This window comes from Mytilus galloprovincialis, chromosome 3, assembly GCF_965363235.1.
Source record: "Mytilus galloprovincialis chromosome 3, xbMytGall1.hap1.1, whole genome shotgun sequence".
Classification (NCBI taxonomy): domain Eukaryota; kingdom Metazoa; phylum Mollusca; class Bivalvia; order Mytilida; family Mytilidae; genus Mytilus; species Mytilus galloprovincialis.
In genome coordinates, this window is record NC_134840.1 from 5,186,874 (window position 1) to 5,211,166 (window position 24,293).

The following is a 24,293-nucleotide window of genomic DNA, read 5'->3' on the forward strand; positions in this document are numbered from 1 at the left end:
TCTCACATGATATATGAGGGGGGAAACGTGAATCAAATGGTTATGTATTATATCATTAAAACATGAAATATAGCTGTACAAATAAAAGTAAAAAACCCAAAGAAACCCAAGATTTTTTAATCAGAAATTAAAGGAATATAAATGAAATTCAACCAGAATGTTCATTGAACCGAAGAATTATTATTGTCGAAATTGATGATACACTTCCTGCCTATAAAGTTCAGGAAAAAAGATAGAATTTATATGATAGGAAGTATTGCTTTGTGATTAATTATAATATCCGGAGTTTTTTGATTAAAAACACAAATGAGGAGAGTTGAATATTACATTTAATTAATAATACACCATGGGTAATGTAAGTACGATTTAAAAAATAGATTTCTTTCATAATAATGCAAATATACTTTTTGTTTCAGAATCGAACTATTTTTTTTATATTTTACACAAAACAAAATAATATTACTTTTAAAACAGTAAAAGAAGAAACGTGCTTAGTTAGACAAGAGCCAGATATGGATAATTTTAAAAAAAGAATTTATGATACTAGACAAGAATCATATAATTTCAGTAGATGCCTCCTATATAGGTGGCACGGTGGTATTTCCTGGCCCATAGGGGATAATGATTTTTAGAATTTTCACCCATTTCTAACACTGCGAAAAATTCTACATTCACAGTTAACTGAAGTACTTTCATTTTACTATTCAGAAATGAATTTGAATGTGTATCATGACCGTTTACTTTTTTTGCTATTTTTAAAAACCTAAAGCCACTAGTGCTTTTAGGTCTTTTATCGTGCAGTGAATACAAAATTTTAAAAAAAATTAAAAAAAATCATTTTCATCTGTATGTAAAATTATTTCATATTTTTCTACACCTGATTCATCCCTCAGTTTGGGAAAGTATTTCAGTTGATACTGGATTTTTTGTCCAATCACACTGCTCAGATACATTAACTTAGGTAGGGTACACAAAAGAGCAACCTAAATTCTGGAATGCAAATACTACCGTGCCACCTATAAATAGGTTTTCAATAGTTTCTTCTCTTTTCTTTTTTTTTTTTTTCTTTTTTTTTCATGATTTTAGATATAGAAGAAGTGATAACTAATATTATTTCACATGTCAAGCTTTACATTGTTTTGTCTCTATAAATGAGGCAAAGATAAATGGAAACGTTTTTTGGCTATCTGAAGTTCTCTAGCGTCTTTTTGGCTTTTTCAAAAAGTTAATCTTTCAATAGATTTATGACTTTCAAAAATCATTATAATCTTTTTTAGATTAGATTTTGTGATTTGCAATTGCATGTTTTAAGATATTGAATTTATGTATAAACGTTTGAATATATATGAAGTATATACATTGCATCAGAATTCTTGGTATATCATAATTGAATCAGATGTAGTGGGTGCATTTATATTTTCCGGGTCGTAAAATATACCTACTAAATCATTTTTGATATTTTTATCAGCAGTGTACATTTTTTCAAATATTTCGCTCATAAATCGCCGCCACTGTGTTTACATAGTTTTACTCAAGGACTTACTGAATACTTAATATAATCTTTTTAAAGAAATAGCGATATGGCTTTGTTGTATATGTTTGCTCTGACTGACTTACGTGTTACTGTCTGTCACTTTATGATGTCTCCCATTTTTACGGGGTTCTTTTTGTTGACTTCGGTTTCCTGTGTAGTGTTTTGTTATTGTGTTTTTGGTGTTGCATATGGTTTCTGTTTCGTTGAACATATCTAGAATAGATCTTATTTTATATTTGTTTTCTATACTATTCATTTGTTGTTTCACAAATACATTTGAGTGTAAGTCATGTTGTATTTTAAACATAAATAGTATTTGTGAATTTTTTAACGTGTTTGCTTCGATTAAATTGGTTAGATCAAACAGATAAGGAAATTGTCAACAAATAAATCTTTTCTAACATATACTTAAACAATTTTAAGATATATTACTTCACATTAATTCTAATTTGTAAATAGTTTGTTTAACTCATAGATCCAGATAAACCAAAATAGTTTCAGATAAAACACATACTTATCTCGGGTCAAAATATTTCTTTTATTACGAACAAGGAAAATATTTCAATTGCTATACTTGTTATACATCATTATCTTCATAAAATTATATCTCTCATTCATTAGCTATTCAGGTAAAAAATAAATTATTGTCCTACTTCCTGAGTAGCTAAAAAAATCTTTTAAATAATTTTGTTCCTTCATAACTTGGTTTTCCACACTTGTAATAATACTCTTTTAAAATTCCCCTAAAGTTGTTCATTTACTTGTGCTAAACACTGTAAAGGATTTATCATAAAGCCTTCGCAAAATATTATCATTGGACTATTGTATTTATTGCCATCAGTCCGACCTTAGAAATGTCCTCAATAGGTCATAATGTCCTCGCCGGTTTGTCGGCTTGTCCGATAGTACTAAATGTCGACGGTTTGTCGGTATGTTCGATTGTACTGAATGTCGCCCGTTCATCGCCAGTTCGATAGAAATTGTGGTCTTTTGAGTCTGATTTCATTTGATGTTGTTGGTCCGATAACTTATGCATCGGGCCTCCTACGGGGCTATGCATACATCTTTTCAAAGTTGACCATGCAGTCGATCTGTAATAATTACTGTTAACATCATTATGTTTGAAATATGAGTCTCGAGTTAAACAGTATACAATAAGAATTGTACGTCTAATAATTAGACTTGATAGAAAAGCTCCTAAATGAAAATTTGTGTATCACATTAGCCCAATTTGTGTATCACATTAGCCCAATTTGTGTATCACATTAGCCCAATTTGTGTATCACATTAGCCCAATTTCATTATATTGTGTTTCTTTATCAATGAATTATACAGCTGATTTTATTTTGTAGAACTTAATCATCTGTCAGGAGTGTGACATCTCTTCCATAGATCTTTCTTTTACTTCGTAATTAATACTTGACCTTGAATGGGGAAGGTTATACATGAACTGAATAATGAACTAAAAGGAACTAAAACTTGGTATTTGCTGCCTTTCTGCTAAGCAGTAAGAGTAAAGACTGGTCAACTAAGAATAATGTATCCAGTTAGTCGTCATGCGGAATGATACCATGTGAACTATCAATCTTCATCGTAATTCTCTTCGACTATAGGTGTCAGACCACCAATTACTCCCTCCAATTTAGAACGTATGTAAAAGTAGCCCCACTCTGACACAAAATAGAGCTTTTGATGTCCTTGTTTACTTAAACTAACCAACAAATTTGCAGAAATGAAACTTTTGGTGAAAGAGAAATATATCTAGATCATTTTGAGCCAAAATTTACTTGTCTATGAGTTTGCATTAAAAATTGAGGATTAATGCGCTCCATAGTATACTAATTTTAGATTTGCAGAAAACCAGGTGTTTTTTGTTTGTTTTTTTTTGGAGTACCTCTGTTTGAAGGCCAGTTATTTTGTTAGAAGGCTTTAAAGGTATGGTGAAAATTAGCATGTAGAAAGCTGATACATGTACAATTAAGGATATACCTGGTTTCTATAAGGTTAAACTTAAGGTAAAATATTTAGAAAGCTGTGAAAATTGCAAAATTTGGTTGAACAGATAGGGATTTTTAATTGGTGGTCTGACACCTATATCCCCCTGGTCGGTCGCTACGTTATTTCAGATCAGATAAGATTCTTTTATTAGATAACTAATATTACATTAGTGTTCTCAATTACAAATCTTATCGGGTCGCGACTTTGAGACGTGAGCAGGCAGCATCAGCGACGTCACAATGTCTGAGAAGCTATCAACAATATCACAACGTAGGAGAAGATGTTTTCAATATAAAAAAAAAAAGAAGATGTGGTATAATTGCTAATGAGACAACTCTCAACTAGACACCAAATGACACAGAAATTAATAACTTAATCAAGCTTGTTTTCGTCTCAAGTGTCAAACTGTCCAACGGAAAGAGGGGCACGTTGTTGAATGATCTAATGGAAATGGGGGTACGTGATTGAATGATCCAACGGAAATGGGGGTACGTGATTGAATAATCTAACGGAAAGAGAGGTACGTGATTGAATGATTATCTGTTTTTTTCTGCGTAAAGATATCTAATACTGTCAGCCGGTTGACACAACATGAAGCTTTTCTACTCGTTTGTTGCGTTTGCTATCAAAATAAGGTTCGCATTGTGGTTCGCGGCTGATATTTCACGAAATCAAAGGTAGAATAATCGATAATTTATACGTCTGAGTGCGTCAGTATAAATTGGGGTCATATTCATTTCATATTCACATGGTTTTGTCCTAATTTGCATGTAATATTTGTAATATTTGTCGTTGGAAGTCCATCATCATAATCATATCAGTTTTCCCGATATTTTTTTCTGGTTTTATTTTGTAACTGTGGAGTCACGGTTATGTTGGTTTCCTCTGAAATATTCAGTATGAAATACAATTGAGAATGGAAATCAGGAATAGGTCAAAAAGACAATATGCCTTCGGAGTTTTGTAAAACTCGTCAAAAACAGAACGGGTACCATATTTCATTACGTTATGCATTGTATTGTCTTTATGTTCAAGTCATGTCTTGTCACATTATACTTGGACATCTTCTATGTTATCTAAACGGTGATGGCCTGTAAGGTAAAATCATAGAAGCTAATTAATACATTATACAACATAACCATATATATAATTTAATAATATATTTTTTCCAGCTCATACTTGATTCATTTTTTTTTCAGTCAATTCTTTTGATAGCTACGTTGATCATTGCAGTAACTGGACTATCAATTTCTATAGGAGTGGTGGTATTTTTGATATATAGATATATATGTACAAAGAGCAAGAGATATAAATCTGAATCAACTGATGGTGAATTAAGTCAAATTGAAAACAATAATAAAACAGATATTTATGTCAAACAAAATGACCATGACATTCCTCGACGAAGGAAAGACAATGACAGTGCTATTGAAATGCGGGATATTTCTTCTGGATGTTCCGCCGATCAATATGATGAAAATGATCATGTCGCAAATCACTCTAGATGTGGGGTACGCTCTATTGGTCCACAATTCACAATCAGCATTAATAGGAAGAAGGCGAATACAAGCATATCAAGCGATGAAACGGCAAATGTGTACGGTCATGGTCAGCCTGATTCACAAGTTGTTGCAATTGCTCAAAGTTATTACAAAGAAAAAACAAATTCCACAGACATCGTAGGTATTGATGACATGGATATCATTAATCATAGACAGAAGAGAAAGTACATGCTAGAAAGACAGAATGCTATTGATAGACCTACTTCATTACTGTTTATAAACCCTCAAACATCGTGTGATGATAATAACCTACCCCAGGAAGGGGCTTTTGTTCATAGATTGGTAACTAAAGCAGGTGGCGAATTAACTGTTTTAGGTGTGAGATTAGAGATACCTTATGGAGCACTTGAGGAAGATACACACGTTACTTTGGGTATCACATGGGACTCTTCTCTCTATCCACAACTGACAAAATCCTGCACTATGTTAAGTCCTGTGGTTGTTTGTCAACCATCAATACAGTTTCTCAAACCGGTGAAATTATCTTTTCCTCACAGTGCAGTCAGTCACGACAAAGATTGGAAACTCTTCGTTTATTATAGAGAAAATGATATTCATGAAACAAATACGGAATGGAATAAACTAGATTCCGATGAAACGTGTAGAACAGAGATTACACCAAATCAAGTAGTGCTGCATCTGAACCATTTCACATTATATACTCTCATTGGAGAAAGTTTGGAAGGAAGGACAGCCGTAAAAGCAGTTAAACTTTTAGCCTTTACCACTCCATTCCAGATCAGGAGAATGTTTACAGTTAGAATATATTGCATTAATAACTATGAAGACGATTCGACTGAAATGAAGGTAAGTTAGTAAAATATCGTCAAATACGATAGTCAGCAAACTTGATGATATAACTATGTTTGAAAGGTATTTATTTCGCCAAAATTAACTCTAAAATATAAGACAAAATATCTAACAATGTGTGCCCTTCGTCTTCCCGCAAGAGGGCCGATTAATTTATGTAAATCGTATGTCATGAAATAACATCTTGTAATCCAGGATCATTTTATTAAGCATTTTAATATATGTACTAACAATTTATTTAGATAATGACACATTTGATAAGATATCATGTTAAAAAGAATGATATTTTACCAAATATGCACATCATATACATGCTACCAAATATGTACTTTCTATAAAAAAAATTATATCTTCTAGACAACGAAAGTAAACATACTAACGAAATATAGAAACGTGGGAGAAGAATGGTGTTCCGGTTAACCGACTTGAAGATCCATACACTGCTGATTTGTGAACGCGGGTAGATGACCTTGAATGAGGATTTCCTTTTTACACTTCCTTGTGTAGTACTTTTACATGCACACTATGAACGTATTCTTGTCCTTATTTGGGCAACATGTTAATGGTCAAAAAGTTGTCTTCTAGTTTTTACTGTTGCTTCACTAACAGATCTTATGTTAAGAATCTTCTATTTCAAAGACAACTAAAAACAAATGAAACAGAAACGAATTATAAAATATGGTATTGACTGTATATTGGTTAACTATATGGCTATATGTATATTATGAAAACCGTTTTTTTTTAAATGATTATTTTCTAAGGGTTATTAAGTATTCCGCGGTGGTGTATTGCCATGGCTTTGTTTAAACTTGTTTGTTTGCTTTTTTGCCTTGAATGTTGACCCTATATTTTATTACCTATGTATTTGCATTCAGGTATCGCAGATCAAATTAATTCGTTCATAGTGTGTTAATTTACATTTTTTTGATTGAGTTAAGCCTTCCAATTGATATTTTATCGTGTGTTGTTTCTATGTTGTGATGTTATTCTATTATTTCAGAAAAAGGGAGAAGGTTTGGTACCATTAAAACGTTTAATCCCGCTGCAAATGTTTGCACCCGTCCTAAGTCAAAAATCTGATGTACAGTAGTTGTCGTTTGTTTATATGATTTATACGTGTTTCTCGTTTCTCGTTTTTTTATATAGATTAGAGTTTGTTTTCCCGTTTGAATGGGTTTACACTAGTAATTTTGGGGCCCTTTACAGCTTATTGTTCGGTGTGAGCCAAGGCTCCATGTTGAAGGCCGTGCATTGACCTATAATGGTTTACTTTTATAAATTGTTATTTGGATGGAGAGTTGTCGCATTGGCACTCACACCACACCTTCCTATATCTAAATAATAGTATGTGTGTATAAAGCTAGCACCAGTTTCCTATAGGTTTTTTTTTCTTCATGTAAAAAGGTAGTTTCACGATAATATAAAATTAACTCACCAGATATAGAAGTTTTAAACTAACTTCTTTCAAATTATCAACAAGGTTTCAATTATATTTTTGGCGGGGTCTCCAACATGGGCGTCAAGTTGGTTACCTATTCCCTATTCCCTATTCGTTACCTATTCCCTATTCCCTATTCGTTGCCTATTCGTTACCTATTCCCTATTCCCTATTCGTTACCTATTCGTTACCTATTCCCTATTCCCTATTCGTTGCCTATTCGTTACCTATTCCCTATTCCCTATTCGTTACCTATTCGTTACCTATTCCCTATTCGTTACCTATTCGTTACTTATTTGATTTTTAATATCCTCCCCCCTTTTTAATTATGGCATGGAATAGTTTAATATGGCTGCCGTTACCATGGAAACGGCACAATTGTGAAAAAAATGAGTTTTTGGTTTTTGGTGAACTGTTTGGATATGCTTCAACTCAGAATCATCATATTTTAAAACAATGTAGGTGCCCACTATATACAGGTGTTGGATGATTTTGGCGATCATTGGAACTACTATGTTGCCATGGAAACTACACCAAAATTTTCAAAATTCTAAAAATGCTCAAAACTTCATGAAACTTCACAGTAATGATGAGCAACATTGGAGTTGGAATTTCCAAAATAGGTCTTGTTACCATGGAAACAATGCAAAAAGGTCAAAAATTTCAAAAATAAGAATTTTCCGCAAACTGGATGAAACTTTACAGGAATGGTAACTGGCATAGGCAGAGTTGGATTTTGAAGTTAGAATTTTCAAAATGGCCGCCGTAACCATGGAAACAGCAAAAATATCAAAAATTCAAAATGTTCAAACTTAATGAAACTTTGCAAAAATGTTACTAGACATCTGTAGATGCTCTCTTTGACTTTGGAATTGTCAAAATGGCTGCCGCTCACCTGGTAATAGGGGGAAGGGGTGCCTTCCGTTATTGCTAGCAATTACAAATCTAGTTGTTAATAGTCTTACATATGGTAATAGTTCTGAATTGGTTGAGGTAAAATGATCTTTTTATGACTTATTTATATGTGTTTGTGCTCAACCGATCCTTTTACTTCATGTTCGATACGCATTTGTTCCTTACTTGTTTTTTTATACGTTCTACCTTTTAACTGCTTTATGTCCGTATGTTTGAAGATGGATCTTGGTTCGACGGGATGAAATCACCGTGTTAGCGCTTGCTAAAAAACGAAGATGTGGTATGATTGCCAATGAGACAACACTCCACATTAGACCAAAATGACACAGAAATTATCAACTATAGTTCACTGTACGGCCTTCAACAATGAGCATAGCCCAAACCGTGTAGTCACCTATAAAAGGCCCAGACATGACAACCTCATACAATTCAAACAACAAAACTGACGGCCGTATTTCATATACAAAAAAATAAACGGAAATATGTAACACAAAAACAAACGATAACTACTTAATTTCAGGCACTTGTCTAGGGACAGGCACATACTTACATAATGTGGTAGAGTTAAACATGTAAGCAGGGTGTACATCGTTTCGGAGCATGCTATTACCTTGTTTAATTCGTTCCATCACTCGCTTATAATTCGCTTATAATACGTGTATCTTACGTTGCACCTTTTAAAACATGATTTTCAATTGTTTTGTTGTCTTTGGTGGAAGATTTGGGCTCTTAGAGGTGATATAACTCTATAAGTGCATTTGTATCCGTTCCAGCGGTCGGATAATACCCTGTTAAATATTCGTTACTAATTCGCTTTTAAAAAGTTTGTTGTACGTTGCACCTTTTAGAAAAGCATTTCCAATTGTGTTCATATCTCTGGTGGTAATAATGTGTTCTTATAGATGAAATACCCCTATAAGCGCATATGTACTCGTTCCAGCGATCGGTTAATACCCTGTTACCTATTCGTTACCTATTCGTTACCTATTCACTTATAGTACGTTTGTTGTACGTTGCACCTTTTAGAAAAGGATTTTCAATTAAATTCATATCTCTGGTGGTAACAATGTGTTCTTAGAGATGAAATGACCCCATTAGAGCGCATGTACCCGTTCCAGCGCTCGGTAAATAACCTGTTACCTATTCGTTACTTATTCGCTTTTAATGCGCGGAGTATACGGTGCACCTTTAAATAAATCGTGTTTTAATTGTGTTCATGTCTGGTGGTAACAATGTGTTCTTAGAGATGAAATGACCCCATTAGAGCGCATGTACCCGTTTCAGCGCTCGGTAAATAACCTGTTACCTATTCGTTACTTATTCGCTTTTAATGCGCGGGGTATACGGTGCACCTTTAAATAAATCGTTTTTTAATTGTGTTCAGGTCTCTGGTGGTAAGAATGTGTTCTTAGAGATGAAATTACCCTATTAGCGCGCATGTACCCGTTCCAGCGCTCGGTTAATACCCTGTTACCTATTCGTTACCTATTCGTTACCTATTCGCTTATAATACATTTTTTTATACGTTGCACCTGTTAGAAAAGGATTTTCAATTATGTCCAGGTCTCAGACGGTAACAATGTGTTCTTAGAGATGAAATGACCCCATTAGAGCGCATGTACCCGTTCCAGCGCTCGGTAAATAACCTGTTACCTATTCGTTACCTATTCGCTTTTAATGCGCGGGGTATACGGTGCACCTTGAAATAAATCGTGTTTTAATTGGGTTCAGGTCTCTGGTGGTAAGAATGTGTTCTTAGAGATGAAATCACCCTTTTAGCGCGCATGTACCCGTTCCAGCGCTCGGTTAATACCCTGTTACCTATTCAATACCTATTCGTTACCTATTCGCTTATAATACATTTTTTTATACGTTTCACCTGTTAGAAAAGGATTGTCAATTATGTCCATGTCTCAGGTGGTAACAATGTGTTCTTAGAGATGAAATTACCCTATTAGCGCTCCTGTACCCGTTCCAGTGCTCGGTAAATAAACTGTTACCTATTCGCTTTTAATGCGCGGGGTATACGCTGCAACTTGAAATAAAACGTGTTTTAATTGTGTTCATGTCTGGTGGTAACAATGTGTTCTTAGAGATGAAATGACCCCATTTGAGCGCATGTACCCGTTCCAGCGCTCAGTAAATAACCTGTTATCTATTCGTTATTTATTCGCTTTTAATGCGCGGGGTATACGGTGCACCTTTAAATAAATCGTTTTTTAATTGTGTTCAGGTCTCTGGTGGTAAGAATGTGTTCTTAGAGATGAAATTACCCTATTAGCGCGCATGTACCCGTTCCAGCGCTCGGTTAATACCCTGTTATCTATTCGTTACCTATTCGTTACCTTTTCGCTTATAATACATTTTTTTATACGTTGCACCTGTTAGAAAAGGATTTTCAATTATGTCCAGGTCTCAGACGGTAACAATGTGTTCTTAGAGATGAAATGACCCCATTAGAGCGCATGTACCCGTTCCAGCGCTCGGTAAATAACCTGTTACCTATTCGTTACCTATTCGCTTTTAATGCGCGGGGTATACGGTGCACCTTGAAATAAATCGTTTTTTAATTGTGTTCAGGTCTCTGGTGGTAAGAATGTGTTCTTAGAGATGAAATGACCCTATTAGCGCGCATGTACCCGTTCCAGCGCTCGGTTAATACCCTGTTACCTATTCGTTACCTATTCGTTACCTATTCGCTTATAATACATTTTTTTATACGTTGCACCTGTTAGAAAAGGATTTTCAATTATGTCCATGTCTCAGGTGGTAACAATGTGTTCTTAGAGATGAAATTACCCTATTAGCGCTCATGTACCCGTTCCAGTGCTCGGTAAATAATCTTGTTACCTATTCGTTACCTATTCGCTTTTAATGCGCGGGGTATACGCTGCAACTTGAAATAAATCGTGTTTTAATTGTGTTCATGTCTGGTGGTTACAATGTGTTCTTAGAGATGAATGACCCCATTAGAGCGCATGTACCCGTTCCAGCGCTCGGTAAATAACCTGTTACCTATTCGTTACTTATTCGCTTTTAATGCGCGGGGTATACGATGCACCTTTAAATAAATCGTTTTTTAATTGTGTTCAGGTCTCTGGTGGTAAGAATGTGTTCTTAGAGATGAAATTACCCTATTAGCGCGCATGTACCCGTTCCAGCGCTCGGTTAATACCCTGTTACCTATTCGTTACCTATTCGTTACCTATTCGCTTATAATACATTATTTTATACGTTGCACCTGTTAGAAAAGGATTTTCAATTATGTCCAGGTCTCAGACGGTAACAATGTGTTCTTAGAGATGAAATGACCCCATTAGAGCGCATGTACCCGTTCCAGCGCTCGGTAAATAACCTGTTACCTATTTGTTACCCATTCGCTTTTAATGCGCGGGGTATACGGTGCACCTTGAAATAAAACGTGTTTTAATTGTGTTCATGTCTGGTGGTAACAATGTGTTCTTAGAGATGAAATGACCCCATTTGAGCGCAAGTACCCGTTCCAGCGCTCAGTAAATAACCTGTTATCTATTCGTTACTTATTCGCTTTTAATGCGCGGGGTATACGGTGCACCTTTAAATAAATCGTTTTTTAATTGTGTTCAGGTCTCTGGTGGTAAGAATGTGTTCTTAGAGATGAAATTACCCTATTAGCGCGCATGTACCCGTTCCAGCGCTCGGTTAATACCCTGTTATCTATTCGTTACCTATTCGTTACCTTTTCGCTTATAATACATTTTTTTATACGTTGCACCTGTTAGAAAAGGATTTTCAATTATGTCCAGGTCTCAGACGGTAACAATGTGTTCTTAGAGATGAAATGACCCCATTAGAGCGCATGTACCCGTTCCAGCGCTCGGTAAATAACCTGTTACCTATTCGTTACCTATTCGCTTTTAATGCGCGGGGTATACGGTGCACCTTGAAATAAATCGTTTTTTAATTGTGTTCAGGTCTCTGGTGGTAAGAATGTGTTCTTAGAGATGAAATGACCCTATTAGCGCGCATGTACCCGTTCCAGCGCTCGGTTAATACCCTGTTACCTATTCGTTACCTATTCGCTTATAATACATTTTTTTATACGTTGCACCTGTTAGAAAAGGATTTTCAATTATGTCCATGTCTCAGGTGGTAACAATGTGTTCTTAGAGATGAAATTACCCTATTAGCGCTCATGTACCCGTTCCAGTGCTCGGTAAATAATCTTGTTACCTATTCGTTACCTATTCGCTTTTAATGCGCGGGGTATACGCTGCAACTTGAAATAAATCGTGTTTTAATTGTGTTCATGTCTGGTGGTTACAATGTGTTCTTAGAGATGAATGACCCCATTAGAGCGCATGTACCCGTTCCAGCGCTCGGTAAATAACCTGTTACCTATTCGTTACTTATTCGCTTTTAATGCGCGGGGTATACGATGCACCTTTAAATAAATCGTTTTTTAATTGTGTTCAGGTCTCTGGTGGTAAGAATGTGTTCTTAGAGATGAAATTACCCTATTAGCGCGCATGTACCCGTTCCAGCGCTCGGTTAATACCCTGTTACCTATTCGTTACCTATTCGTTACCTATTCGCTTATAATACATTATTTTATACGTTGCACCTGTTAGAAAAGGATTTTCAATTATGTCCAGGTCTCAGACGGTAACAATGTGTTCTTAGAGATGAAATGACCCCATTAGAGCGCATGTACCCGTTCCAGCGCTCGGTAAATAACCTGTTACCTATTTGTTACCCATTCGCTTTTAATGCGCGGGGTAAACGGTGCACCTTGAAATAAATCGTTTTTTAATTGTGTTCAGGTCTCTGGTGGTAAGAATGTGTTCTTAGAGATGAAATTACCCTATTAGCGCGCATGTACCCGTTCCAGCGCTCGGTTAATACCCTGTTACCTATTCGTTACCTATTCGTTACCTATTCACTTATAATACGTTTGTTGTACGTTGCACCTTTTAGAAAAGGATTTTCAATTGTGTTCATGTCTCTGGTGGTAACAATGTGTTCTTAGAGATGAAATGACCCTATTAGCGCATATGTACCCGTTCCAGCGCTCGGTTCATACCCTGTTACCTATTCGTTACCTATTCGTTACTTATTCGCTTTATATACGTTTGTTGTACGTTGCACCTTTTAGAAAAGGATTTTCAATTGTGTTCATGTCTCTGGTGGTAACAATGTGTTCTTAGAGATGAAATGACCCTGTTAGCGCATATGTACCCGTTCCAGCGCTCGGTTAATACCCTGTTACCTATTCGTTACCTATTCGTTACTTATTCGCTTTAAATACGTCTGTTGTACGTTGCACCTTTTAGAAAAGGATTTTCACTTGTGTTCATGTCTCTGGTGGTAACAATATGTAATTAGAGATGAAATGACCCTATTAGCGTGCATGTACCCGTTCCAGCGCTCGGTTAATACTTTGTTACCTATTCGTTACCTATTCACTTATAATACGTTTGTTGTACGTTGCACCTTTTAGAAAAGGATTTTCAATTGTGTCCATGTCTCTGGTGGTAACAATGTGTTCTTAGAGATGAAATGACCCTATTAGCGCGCATGTACCCGTTCCAGCGCTCGGTTAATACCCTGTTGCCTATTCGTTACGTATTCGTTACCTATTCGTTACCTATTTGTTACCTATTCACTTATAATACATTTGTTGTACGTTGCACCTTTTAGAAAAGGATTTTCACTTGTGTTCATGTCTCTGGTGGTAACAATGTGTAATTAGAGATGAAATGACCCTATTAGCGTGCATGTACCCGTTCCAGCGCTCGGATAATACCCTGTTACTTATTCGTTCCTTATACGCTTTTAATGCGCGGGGTAAGTATACGTTTCACCTTGAAATAAATCGTTTTTTAATTGTGTTCATGTCTCTGGTGGTAACAATGTAATCTTAGAGACGAAATGACCCTATTAGAGCGCATGTACCCGTTCCAGCGCTCGGTTAATACCCTGTTACCTATTCGTTACATATTCGTTACTTATTCGCTTTAAATACGTTTGTTGTACGTTGCACCTTTTAGAAAAGAATTTTCACTTGTGTTCATATCTGTGGTGGTAACGATGTGTAATTAGAGATGAAATGACCCTATTAGCGTGCATGTACCCGTTCCAACGCTCGGTTATTACCCTGTTACCTATTCGTTACCTATTCACTTATAATACGTTTGTTGTACGTTGCACCTTTTAGAAAAGGATTTCTAATTATTCGCTTTTAATGCGCGGGGTATACGGTGCACCTTGAAATAAATCGTTTTTTAATTGTGTCCATGTCTCTGGTGGTAACAATTTGTTCTTAGAGATGAAATGACCCTATTAGCGCGCATGTACCCGTTCCAGCGCTCGGTTAATACCCCGTTACCTATTCACTTATAATACGTTTGTTGTGCGTTGCACCTTTTAGAAAAGGATTTCAACGTACAACAAACGTATTTAAAGCGAATAAGTAACGAATAGGTAACGAATAGGTAACAGGGTACTGTAAAGCAACTTATTTTCGCGAATACTTTATTTCGCGTTTTACCCTTTCTTGACCAATTCGCGGCTATTTAATTTCGCGATTTTCTGATTTACTTGATGAAGTTTAATAAGGAAAGATCCAAGTTTTACATATTCGCGACGATTTATTTTCGCGTTATTTTTCTACTCGCGAAAATCGCGAAAATAAATCGCTCGCGAAATTAAGTTGGTTTACAGTATTAACCGAGCGCTGGAACGGGTACATGCACTCTAATAGGGTCATTTCGTCTCTAAGATTAAATTGTTACCACCAAAGACATGAACACAATTAAAAAACGATTTATTTCAAGGTGCAACGTATACTTACCCTGCGCATTAAAAGCGAATAAGGAACGAATAAGTAACAGGGTATTATCCGAGCGCTGGAATGGGTACATGCACGCTAACAGGGTCATTTCATCTCTAATTACACATTGTTACCACCAGAGACATGAACACAAGTAAAAATCTTTTTCTAAAAGGTGCAACGTACAACAAACGTATTATAAGTGAATAGGTAACGAATAGGTAACAGGGTAATAACCGAGCGCTGGAACGGGTACATAAGCGCTAACAGGGTCATTTCATCTCTAATTACACATTGTTACCACCAGAGACATGAATACAAGTAAAAATCTTTTTCTAAAAAGTGCAACGTACAACAAACGTATATAAAGCGAATAAGTAACGAATAGGTAACAGGGTATTAACCGAGCGCTGGAACGGGTACATGCACGCTAATAGGGTCATTTCATCTCTAATTACACATTGTTACCACCAGAGACATGAACACAAGTGAAAATCCTTTTCTAAAAGGGGCAACGTACAACAAATGTATTATAAGTGAATAGGTAACGAATAGGTAACGAATAGGTAACAGGGTATTAACCGAGCGCTGGAACGGGTTCATGCACGCTAATAGGGTCATTTCATCTCTAATTACACATTGTTATCACCAGAGACATGAAAACAAGTAAAAATCTTTTTCTAAAAAGTGCAACGTACAACAAACGTATATAAAGCGAATAAGTAACGAATAGGTAACGAATAGGTAACAGGGTATTAACCGAGCGCTGGAACGGGTACATATGCGCTAATAGGGTAATTTCATCTCTAAGAACACATTGTTACCACCACACATGAACACAATTGAAAATCCTTTTCTAAAAGGTGCAACGTACAACAAACGTATTATAAGTGAATAGGTAACGAATAGGTAACGAATAGGTAACAGGGTATTAACCGAGCGCTGGAACGGGTACATGCGCGCTAATAGGGTAATTTCATCTCTAAGAACACATTCTTCCCACCAGAGACCTGAACACAATTAAAAAAACGATTTATTTAAAGGTGCACCGTATACCCCGCGCATTAAAAGCGAATAAGTAACGAATAGGTAACAGGTTATTTACCGAGCGCTGGAACGGGTACATGCGCTCTAATGGGGTCATTTCATCTCTAAGAACACATTGTTACCGTCTGAGACCTGGACATAATTGAAAATCCTTTTCTAACAGGTGCAACGTATAATAAAATGTATTATAAGCGAATAGGTAACGAATAGGTAACGAATAGGTAACAGGGTATTAACCGAGCGCTGGAACGGGTACATGCGCGCTAATAGGGTAATTTCATCTCTAAGAACACATTCTTCCCACCAGAGACCTGAACACAATTAAAAAAACGATTTATTTAAAGGTGCACCGTATACCCCGCGCATTAAAAGCGAATAAGTAACGAATAGGTAACAGGTTATTTACCGAGCGCTGGAACGGGTACATGCGCTCTAATGGGGTCATTCATCTCTAAGAACACATTGTTACCACCAGACATGAACACAATTAAAACACGATTTATTTCAAGTTGCAGCGTATACCCTGCGCATTAAAAGCGAATAGGTAACGAATAGGTAAAAGGTTATTTACCGAGCGCTGGAACGGGTACATGCGCTCAAATGGGGTCATTTCATCTCTAAGAACACATTGTTACCACCAGACATGAACACAATTAAAACACGATTTATTTCAAGTTGCAGCGTATACCCCGCGTATTAAAAGCGAATAGGTAACGAATAGGTAACAGGTTATTTACCGAGCGCTGGAACGGGTACATGCGCTCTAATGGGGTCATTTCATCTCTAAGAACACATTGTTACCGTCTGAGACCTGGACATAATTGAAAATCATTTTCTAACAGGTGCAACGTATAAAAAAATGTATTATAAGCGAATAGGTAACGAATAGGTAACGAATAGGTAACAGGGTATTAATCGAGCGCTGGAACGGGTTCATGCGCGCTAATAGGGTAATTTCATCTCTAAGAACACATTCTTACCACCAGAGACCTGAACATAATTAAAAAACGATTTATTTCAAGGTGCACCGTATACCCCGCGCATTAAAAGCGAATAGGTAACGAATAGGTAACAGGTTATTTACCGAGCGCTGGAACGGGTATATGCGCTCTAATGGGGTCATTTCATCTCTAAGAACACATTGTTACCGTCTGAGACCTGGACATAATTGAAAATCCTTTTCTAACAGGTGCAACGTATAAAAAAATGTATTATAAGCGAATAGGTAACGAATAGGTAACGAATAGGTAACAGGGTATTAACCGAGCGCTGGAACGGGTACATGCGCGCTAATAGGGTCATTTCATATCTAAGAACACATTCTTACCACCAGAGACCTGAACACAATTAAAAAACGATTTATTTCAAGGTGCACCGTATACCCCGCGCATTAAAAGCGAATAAGTAACGAATAGGTAACAGGTTATTTACCGAGCGCTGGAACGGGTACATGCGCTCTAATGGGGTCATTCATCTCTAAGAACACATTGTTACCACCAGACATGAACACAATTAAAACACGATTTATTTCAAGTTGCAGCGTATACCCTGCGCATTAAAAGCGAATAGGTAACGAATAGGTAACAGGTTATTTACCGAGCGCTGGAACGGGTACATGCGCTCAAATGGGGTCATTTCATCTCTAAGAACACATTGTTACCACCAGACATGAACACAATTAAAACACGATTTATTTCAAGTTGCAGCGTATACCCCGCGTATTAAAAGCGAATAGGTAACGAATAGGTAACAGGTTATTTACCGAGCGCTGGAACGGGTACATGCGCTCTAATGGGGTCATTTCATCTCTAAGAACACATTGTTACCGTCTGAGACCTGGACATAATTGAAAATCTTTTTCTAACAGGTGAAACGTATAAAAAAATGTATTATAAGCGAATAGGTAACGAATAGGTAACGAATAGGTAACAGGGTATTAACCGAGCGCTGGAACGGGTACATGCGCGCTAATAGGGTCATTTCATCTCTAAGAACACATTCTTACCACCAGAGACCTGAACACAATTAAAAAACGATTTATTTCAAGGTGCACCGTATACCCCGCGCATTAAAAGCGAATAAGTAACGAATAGGTAACAGGTTATTTACCGAGCGCTGGAACGGGTACATGCGCTCAAATGGGGTCATTTCATCTCTAAGAACACATTGTTACCACCAGACATGAACACAATTAAAACACGATTTATTTCAAGTTGCAGCGTATACCCCGCGCATTAAAAGCGAATAAGTAACGAATAGGTAACAGGTTATTTACCGAGCGCTGGAACGGGTACATGCGCTCTAATGGGGTCATTTCATCTCTAAGAACACATTGTTACCACCAGACATGAACACAATTAAAACACGTTTAATTGAAAATCCTTTTCTAAAAGGTGCAACGTACAACAAACGTACTATAAGTGAATAGGTAACGAATAGGTAACGAATAGGTAACAGGGTATTAACCGATCGCTGGAACGAGTACATATGCGCTTATAGGGGTATTTCATCTATAAGAACACATTATTACCACCAGAGATATGAACACAATTGGAAATCCTTTTCTAAAAGGTGCAACGTACAACAAACTTTTTAAAAGCGAATTAGTAACGAATATTTAACAGGGTATTATCCGACCGCTGGAACGGATACAAATGCACTTATAGAGTTATATCACCTCTAAGAGCCCAAATCTTCCACCAGAGACAACAAAACAATTGAAAATCATGTTTTAAAAGGTGCAACGTAAGATACACGTATTATAAGCGAATTATAAGCGAGTGATGGAACGAATTAAAGAAGGTAATAGCATGCTCCGAAACGATGTACACCCTGCTTACATGTTTAACTCTACCACATTATGTAAGTATGTGCCTGTCCCTAGACAAGAGCCTGAAATTAAGTAGTTATCGTTTGTTTTTGTGTTACATATTTCCGTTTATTTTTTTGTATATGAAATACGGCCGTCAGTTTTGTTGTTTGAATTGTATGAGGTTGTCATGTCTGGGCCTTTTATAGGTGACTACACGGTTTGGGCTATGCTCATTGTTGAAGGCCGTACAGTGAACTATAGTTGATAATTTCTGTGTCATTTTGGTCTAATGTGGAGTGTTGTCTCATTGGCAATCATACCACATCTTCGTTTTTTAGCAAGCGCTAACACGGTGATTTCATCCCGTCGAACCAAGATCCATCTTCAAACATACGGACATAAAGCAGTTAGAACGTATAAAAAAACAAGTAAGGAACAAATGCGTATCGAACATGAAGTAAAAGGATCGGTTGAGCACAAACACATATAAATAAGTCATAAAAAGATCATTTTACCTCAACCAATTCAGAACTATTACCATATGTAAGACTATTAACAACTAGATTTGTAATTGCTAGCAATAACGGAAGGCACCCCTTCCCCCTATTACCAGGTGAGCGGCAGCCATTTTGACAATTCCAAAGTCAAAGAGAGCATCTACAGATGTCTAGTAACATTTTTGCAAAGTTTCATTAAGTTTGAACATTTTGAATTTTTGATATTTTTGCTGTTTCCATGGTTACGGCGGCCATTTTGAAAATTCTAACTTCAAAATCCAACTCTGCCTATGCCAGTTACCATTCCTGTAAAGTTTCATCCAGTTTGCGGAAAATTCTTATTTTTGAAATTTTTGACCTTTTTGCATTGTTTCCATGGTAACAATACCTATTTTGGAAATTCCAACTCCAATGTTGCTCATCATTACTGTGAAGTTTCATGAAGTTTTGAGCATTTTTAGAATTTTGAAAATTTTGGTGTAGTTTCCATGGCAACATAGTAGTTCCAATGATCGCCAAAATCATCCAACACCTGTATATAGTGGGCACCTACATTGTTTTAAAATATGATGATTCTGAGTTGAAGCATATCCAAACAGTTCACCAAAAACCAAAAACTCATTTTTTTCACAATTGTGCCGTTTCCATGGTAACGGCAGCCATATTAAACTATTCCATGCCATAATTAAAAAGGGGGAAGGATATTAAAAATCAAATAAGTAACGAATAGGTAACGAATAGGGAATAGGGAATAGGTAACGAATAGGTAACGAATAGGGAATAGGGAATAGGTAACGAATAGGCAACGAATAGGGAATAGGGAATAGGTAACGAATAGGTAACGAATAGGGAATAGGGAATAGGTAACGAATAGGGAATAGGGAATAGGTAACGAATAGGGAATAGGGAATAGGTAACGAATAGGGAATAGGGAATAGGTAACCAACTTGACGCCCATGTCTCCAACCGGTCTCTTCTAGAACTGCGACGGGACAATAAAAGTAACAACTATTTCATTAAACCCAGCACTATCAATTTTTTTGGAGTAGGTCTAAATGTTCCGAGTGTATTATTTGAACCACTAGATTATTAAGGTTTAGTCTAAATAAAAAAATCTTAAAAGTGAAAATACTTGTAAGTCATACACATTTCATTATAACTTACAATCAATTTTAAGTTGTTTTTGTTTTTTGTTACTGAAGTTATTTTGATACATACTTGTTTTTTTCAGAATATCTTGAAGTCATCGAAGGAACTGAATGAAAAGCAAGCAGATGTACCTCAGCCATTATTTATTCAAGACAATGGTGAAGATATTATAGTCAGTCTATCAAAGCTTTCGAATGGATGGGAAAACGACGGTAATAAGTGTCAGGTATGGTAAATATTTCACTGACCTTTATGGATCTCTCTCAAAACAATACATCAACTAAACTAAAACATAGTGCACCTATTGTTTAGAGATGTTTTGGCAAGTACTGTATGTGAATGTATTGACATGATAGTCTACCTATCTGATTTTACAATAAAAAAATTTAGTGAGCAAACTCGGGTAATTATGCACGTTCTTTGAAATAACTGCTGTCAAAGATCTGCTTTATACTTTTAGGTGAAAGGTTCTTAAGTCATCTTAATAAATATATTGGAAATTAGAAGTCAAAGAAAAGGAATAACAAACATTAAAGTGTACACGACTGAAACAACAATAAAGGAAAGCATATACCACTTTGAGTGCAATAGTGACATGCTCTCATGCAGTTTCAACAAATATGTTTGTCTGGTATTAAATGCTGGATATATATTAATAATACTTCACCTAAATATTTCACACTTCTTTACTCTACACATTTTATATTGTAGATGATTGATTTTAAAAGTGTGTGGAACTCTTTATCACCTTCATGTAAATTTCTGATACATCCGTCAGGAAATTCAGAATGGAAAATTGTTTGTGACTTTACGTATAGTCAGAATCCATCCGAAAAAGAAAGAACTTTGAAAGTTTCCGATGAATATAGAGAGGTAACTGTTTTATAATTATGTCATGTTACAAAATGTATAATAACTAAAATACCGAACTCCAAGTACTTTTCAAAACCGATAGTTCTTTAACAAATGGCAAATTAAAAAGCTCAAACACATAAAACGAATAAAAACAACTGTCATATTCCCGACTTGGCACAAGCATTTTGTTGAAGTTGGCGGATTAAACTAACTGAAACGATATCCTTGTCTTTTCTAGTGATTACTATTTATACATGAGTAAACAAAATGAGTCAACAAACTTCCTTAGTACAGCTTAAATGATAGAAAATTCCATAAAAGAAAAATGCCAATGGTTAAGGAGTAATCACTCCAAGATAGTTACACAAACGATTATTCAGTTTCGAAGTATTTTGTTTTGATTTTGTTTTCTATTTTTTTAAGAAAGAATATACATAGGAGCAATACTAATCGTATGCCAAAGAAAGACACAAAGCACCATGATCAGAAGAAAAATTTACATATAAAAAGAAGATGTGGTATGATTGCCAATGATACAACTCTCCACAAGAGACCAAATGACACAGAAATTAACAACTTTACGGTTACTGTACGGTCTATTAAAACAGAAACAAAAAAATGGATAAACAACACGAACCCTACCACAAACCGGGTCTAACAGTAGGAATCGCGGGGGGGGGGGGTCAATCAGTTCCTGCTCCCCCAGTGCCTAATAGCATCCCAGCGATATGTTACTTTCTGTTATGTCATAAAAGAAGAAAGACACATATTTAATAAAAACAATGAAACATATATGTAATATAAAGCACAAGGCTCAATGTACTTCCAAAATATCCGTAGTACGTGAAGATCTACTTGTTCTACGGGAAAATCCCACATTTCCTGTGTAAATAGTAGTCTTTATTTGCTTTCAGATATCTCCCTTAGCATTGAAAAGACATCCAGGAACACAAAGAAAGGTTATGAAGGATTTAATACTTAAATTAGATATAAAAGGAGAAAGAGACTATAGACTTTTAGCAGAGAAAATCGGATACTCGTTTGAACAAATAAGATGGTTGGAACAGCAAAATTGTCCAAAAAGTCCAACAGAGATTATTCTTGAAAAATGGATTGGTGACGGACGTGGACTCCACGAGTTGAAGCCTCATCTTCATCAAATGGGACGATTAGACGCTGTTTCCGCCATAGAAGACAAAATCCTATGATTGAAAAAATAGATCATTCTAATTTTTCAACGTTTCAAAAGATTTGTTTTAAGTTTCTTCAGTTATACTATACAAATATCTTCTTTTGTTTAGGGAAACACGTATGTACAGATATGTGTAAGAACTTAAACAGGAGACAAAAGGATTGTGCTATAATTCTGAATATATTGTATTAAAACTTGTGTAAATATCGGCCGGCATGTTGTAAATAAAATAACTTTATAGCTTATATCACTTCATACCACAGTTTTGGAGCAGAAGGTAGGAAGTATGTCTAGAGCCACTATTTCGTCCCTAATATTGCAAAAAAAATGACAAAAATTCTTCAAATCTTTAAAAATAAATGTTATTAATTCTACTGATAAATAAATATGGTGATACTACTGAATTTACTGGTGAGTCTTTTGTAGACGAAACACCCGTATGGATAACAACATTTTAATCCTGGTATGTATAATGCGTTTATTAATACACATGATAGCTCTTCCTTTTGCACCACACTTTCCCTTTTTCAAAGTCCTGATTACAAAAATGCACATCATAAGAGATTTAATTACCGGTAATTGTCCAACGTGTACTCAATGGTTCATACAAACAAACTAAGAAGTGGATAATACGCCTATTCATGGCCAGTTTGCTGTGGTCCTGGTGCATTTGAAGGGTTATTTGTTACATCAATGATTAAAGGGAAAAGGAACACTTTTTTTAAAGTAAGGGATGTATTTTTGTTGTTAAGAGATCTTATTGTCTTGTTTGCAGTGAGAAACTAGTTTTCCTCGTCATTGTCCAACTATCATAGACTCTTATTGATGCTTTTAGTAAAATAAAATAATGACAAGAAGATGTTGTTATTCCAAAATGAGACAACTGTCCACCAGAAAAAAATAATGACGTAGACGTTTGCAACTATAGGTCAAAGTACGGCCTTAAATAAGGAGCAATATCCATAATTGAGTAAAATAAGTCATGTCCTGGATGTCTGTGGTGAAATACTTGTTCCTTGGTAATTGTCCTCCTGCCCTGCAATCTTGGTTCTATTAAATGATATACTTGTTCCTGTTATTGTCTTCATGTCCTGTACTCGTGACAGCCTTTGTTAAGATACTATTCCTTTGTAATTGTCTTCCTGCCCTGCAATCTTGGTTCTATTATATGATATACTTGTTCCTGTTATTGTCTTCAAACCCTGTACTCGTGACTGCCCTCGTTAAGATATTATTACTTTGTAATTGTCCTCCTGCCCTGCAATCTTGGTTTTATTAAATAATTACTTGTTCCTGTTATTGTCTTCATGTCCTGTACTCGTGATTGCCTTTGTTAAGAAACTATTCCTTTGTTATTGTCCTCCTGCTCTGCAATCTTGGCCCTAATAATGAGATACGTGTTCCTGATATTGTCTTAATGTACTGTACTCGTGATTGCCTTTGTTAAGATACTATTCCTTTGTAATTGTCCTCCTGCCCTGCAAACTTGGTTCTATTAAATGATATACCTGTTGCTGTTATTGTCTTCATGTCCTGTACTCGTAAATGCATTTGTTAAGATACTATTCCTTAGTAGTTGTCCTTCTGACTTTTAACTGTCTGTTGTGAAATCATTGTTTCTGATAAATTGTATTAATTCCATGGAATCTTGACTGTCCGTAGTTAGATACTTT

General features: G+C 35.9%; 1 protein-coding gene across 1 annotated transcript; it reads left to right on the forward strand.

The window, feature by feature from the left end:
* Window positions 1-229: 229 nt before the first annotated feature.
* Window positions 230-22,865, forward strand: LOC143067016 (UNC5C-like protein). The gene is made up of 5 exons (XM_076239943.1): window positions 230-355; window positions 4,732-5,901; window positions 20,656-20,799; window positions 21,285-21,446; window positions 22,343-22,865. The coding sequence occupies exons 1-5, from the start codon at window positions 347-349 to the stop codon at window positions 22,634-22,636; spliced, it is 1,779 nt and encodes a 592-aa protein (XP_076096058.1). The 5' UTR covers window positions 230-346; the 3' UTR covers window positions 22,637-22,865.
* Window positions 22,866-24,293: the final 1,428 nt, after the last annotated feature.

Coding starts and splice junctions, on each gene's coding strand:
- LOC143067016 (XM_076239943.1), top strand. Junction 5,902..20,655: donor ACGATTCGACTGAAATGAAG/GTAAGTTAGTAA, acceptor TGTTTTTTTCAG/AATATCTTGAAGTCATCGAA. Junction 21,447..22,342: donor TTTCCGATGAATATAGAGAG/GTAACTGTTTTA, acceptor ATTTGCTTTCAG/ATATCTCCCTTAGCATTGAA.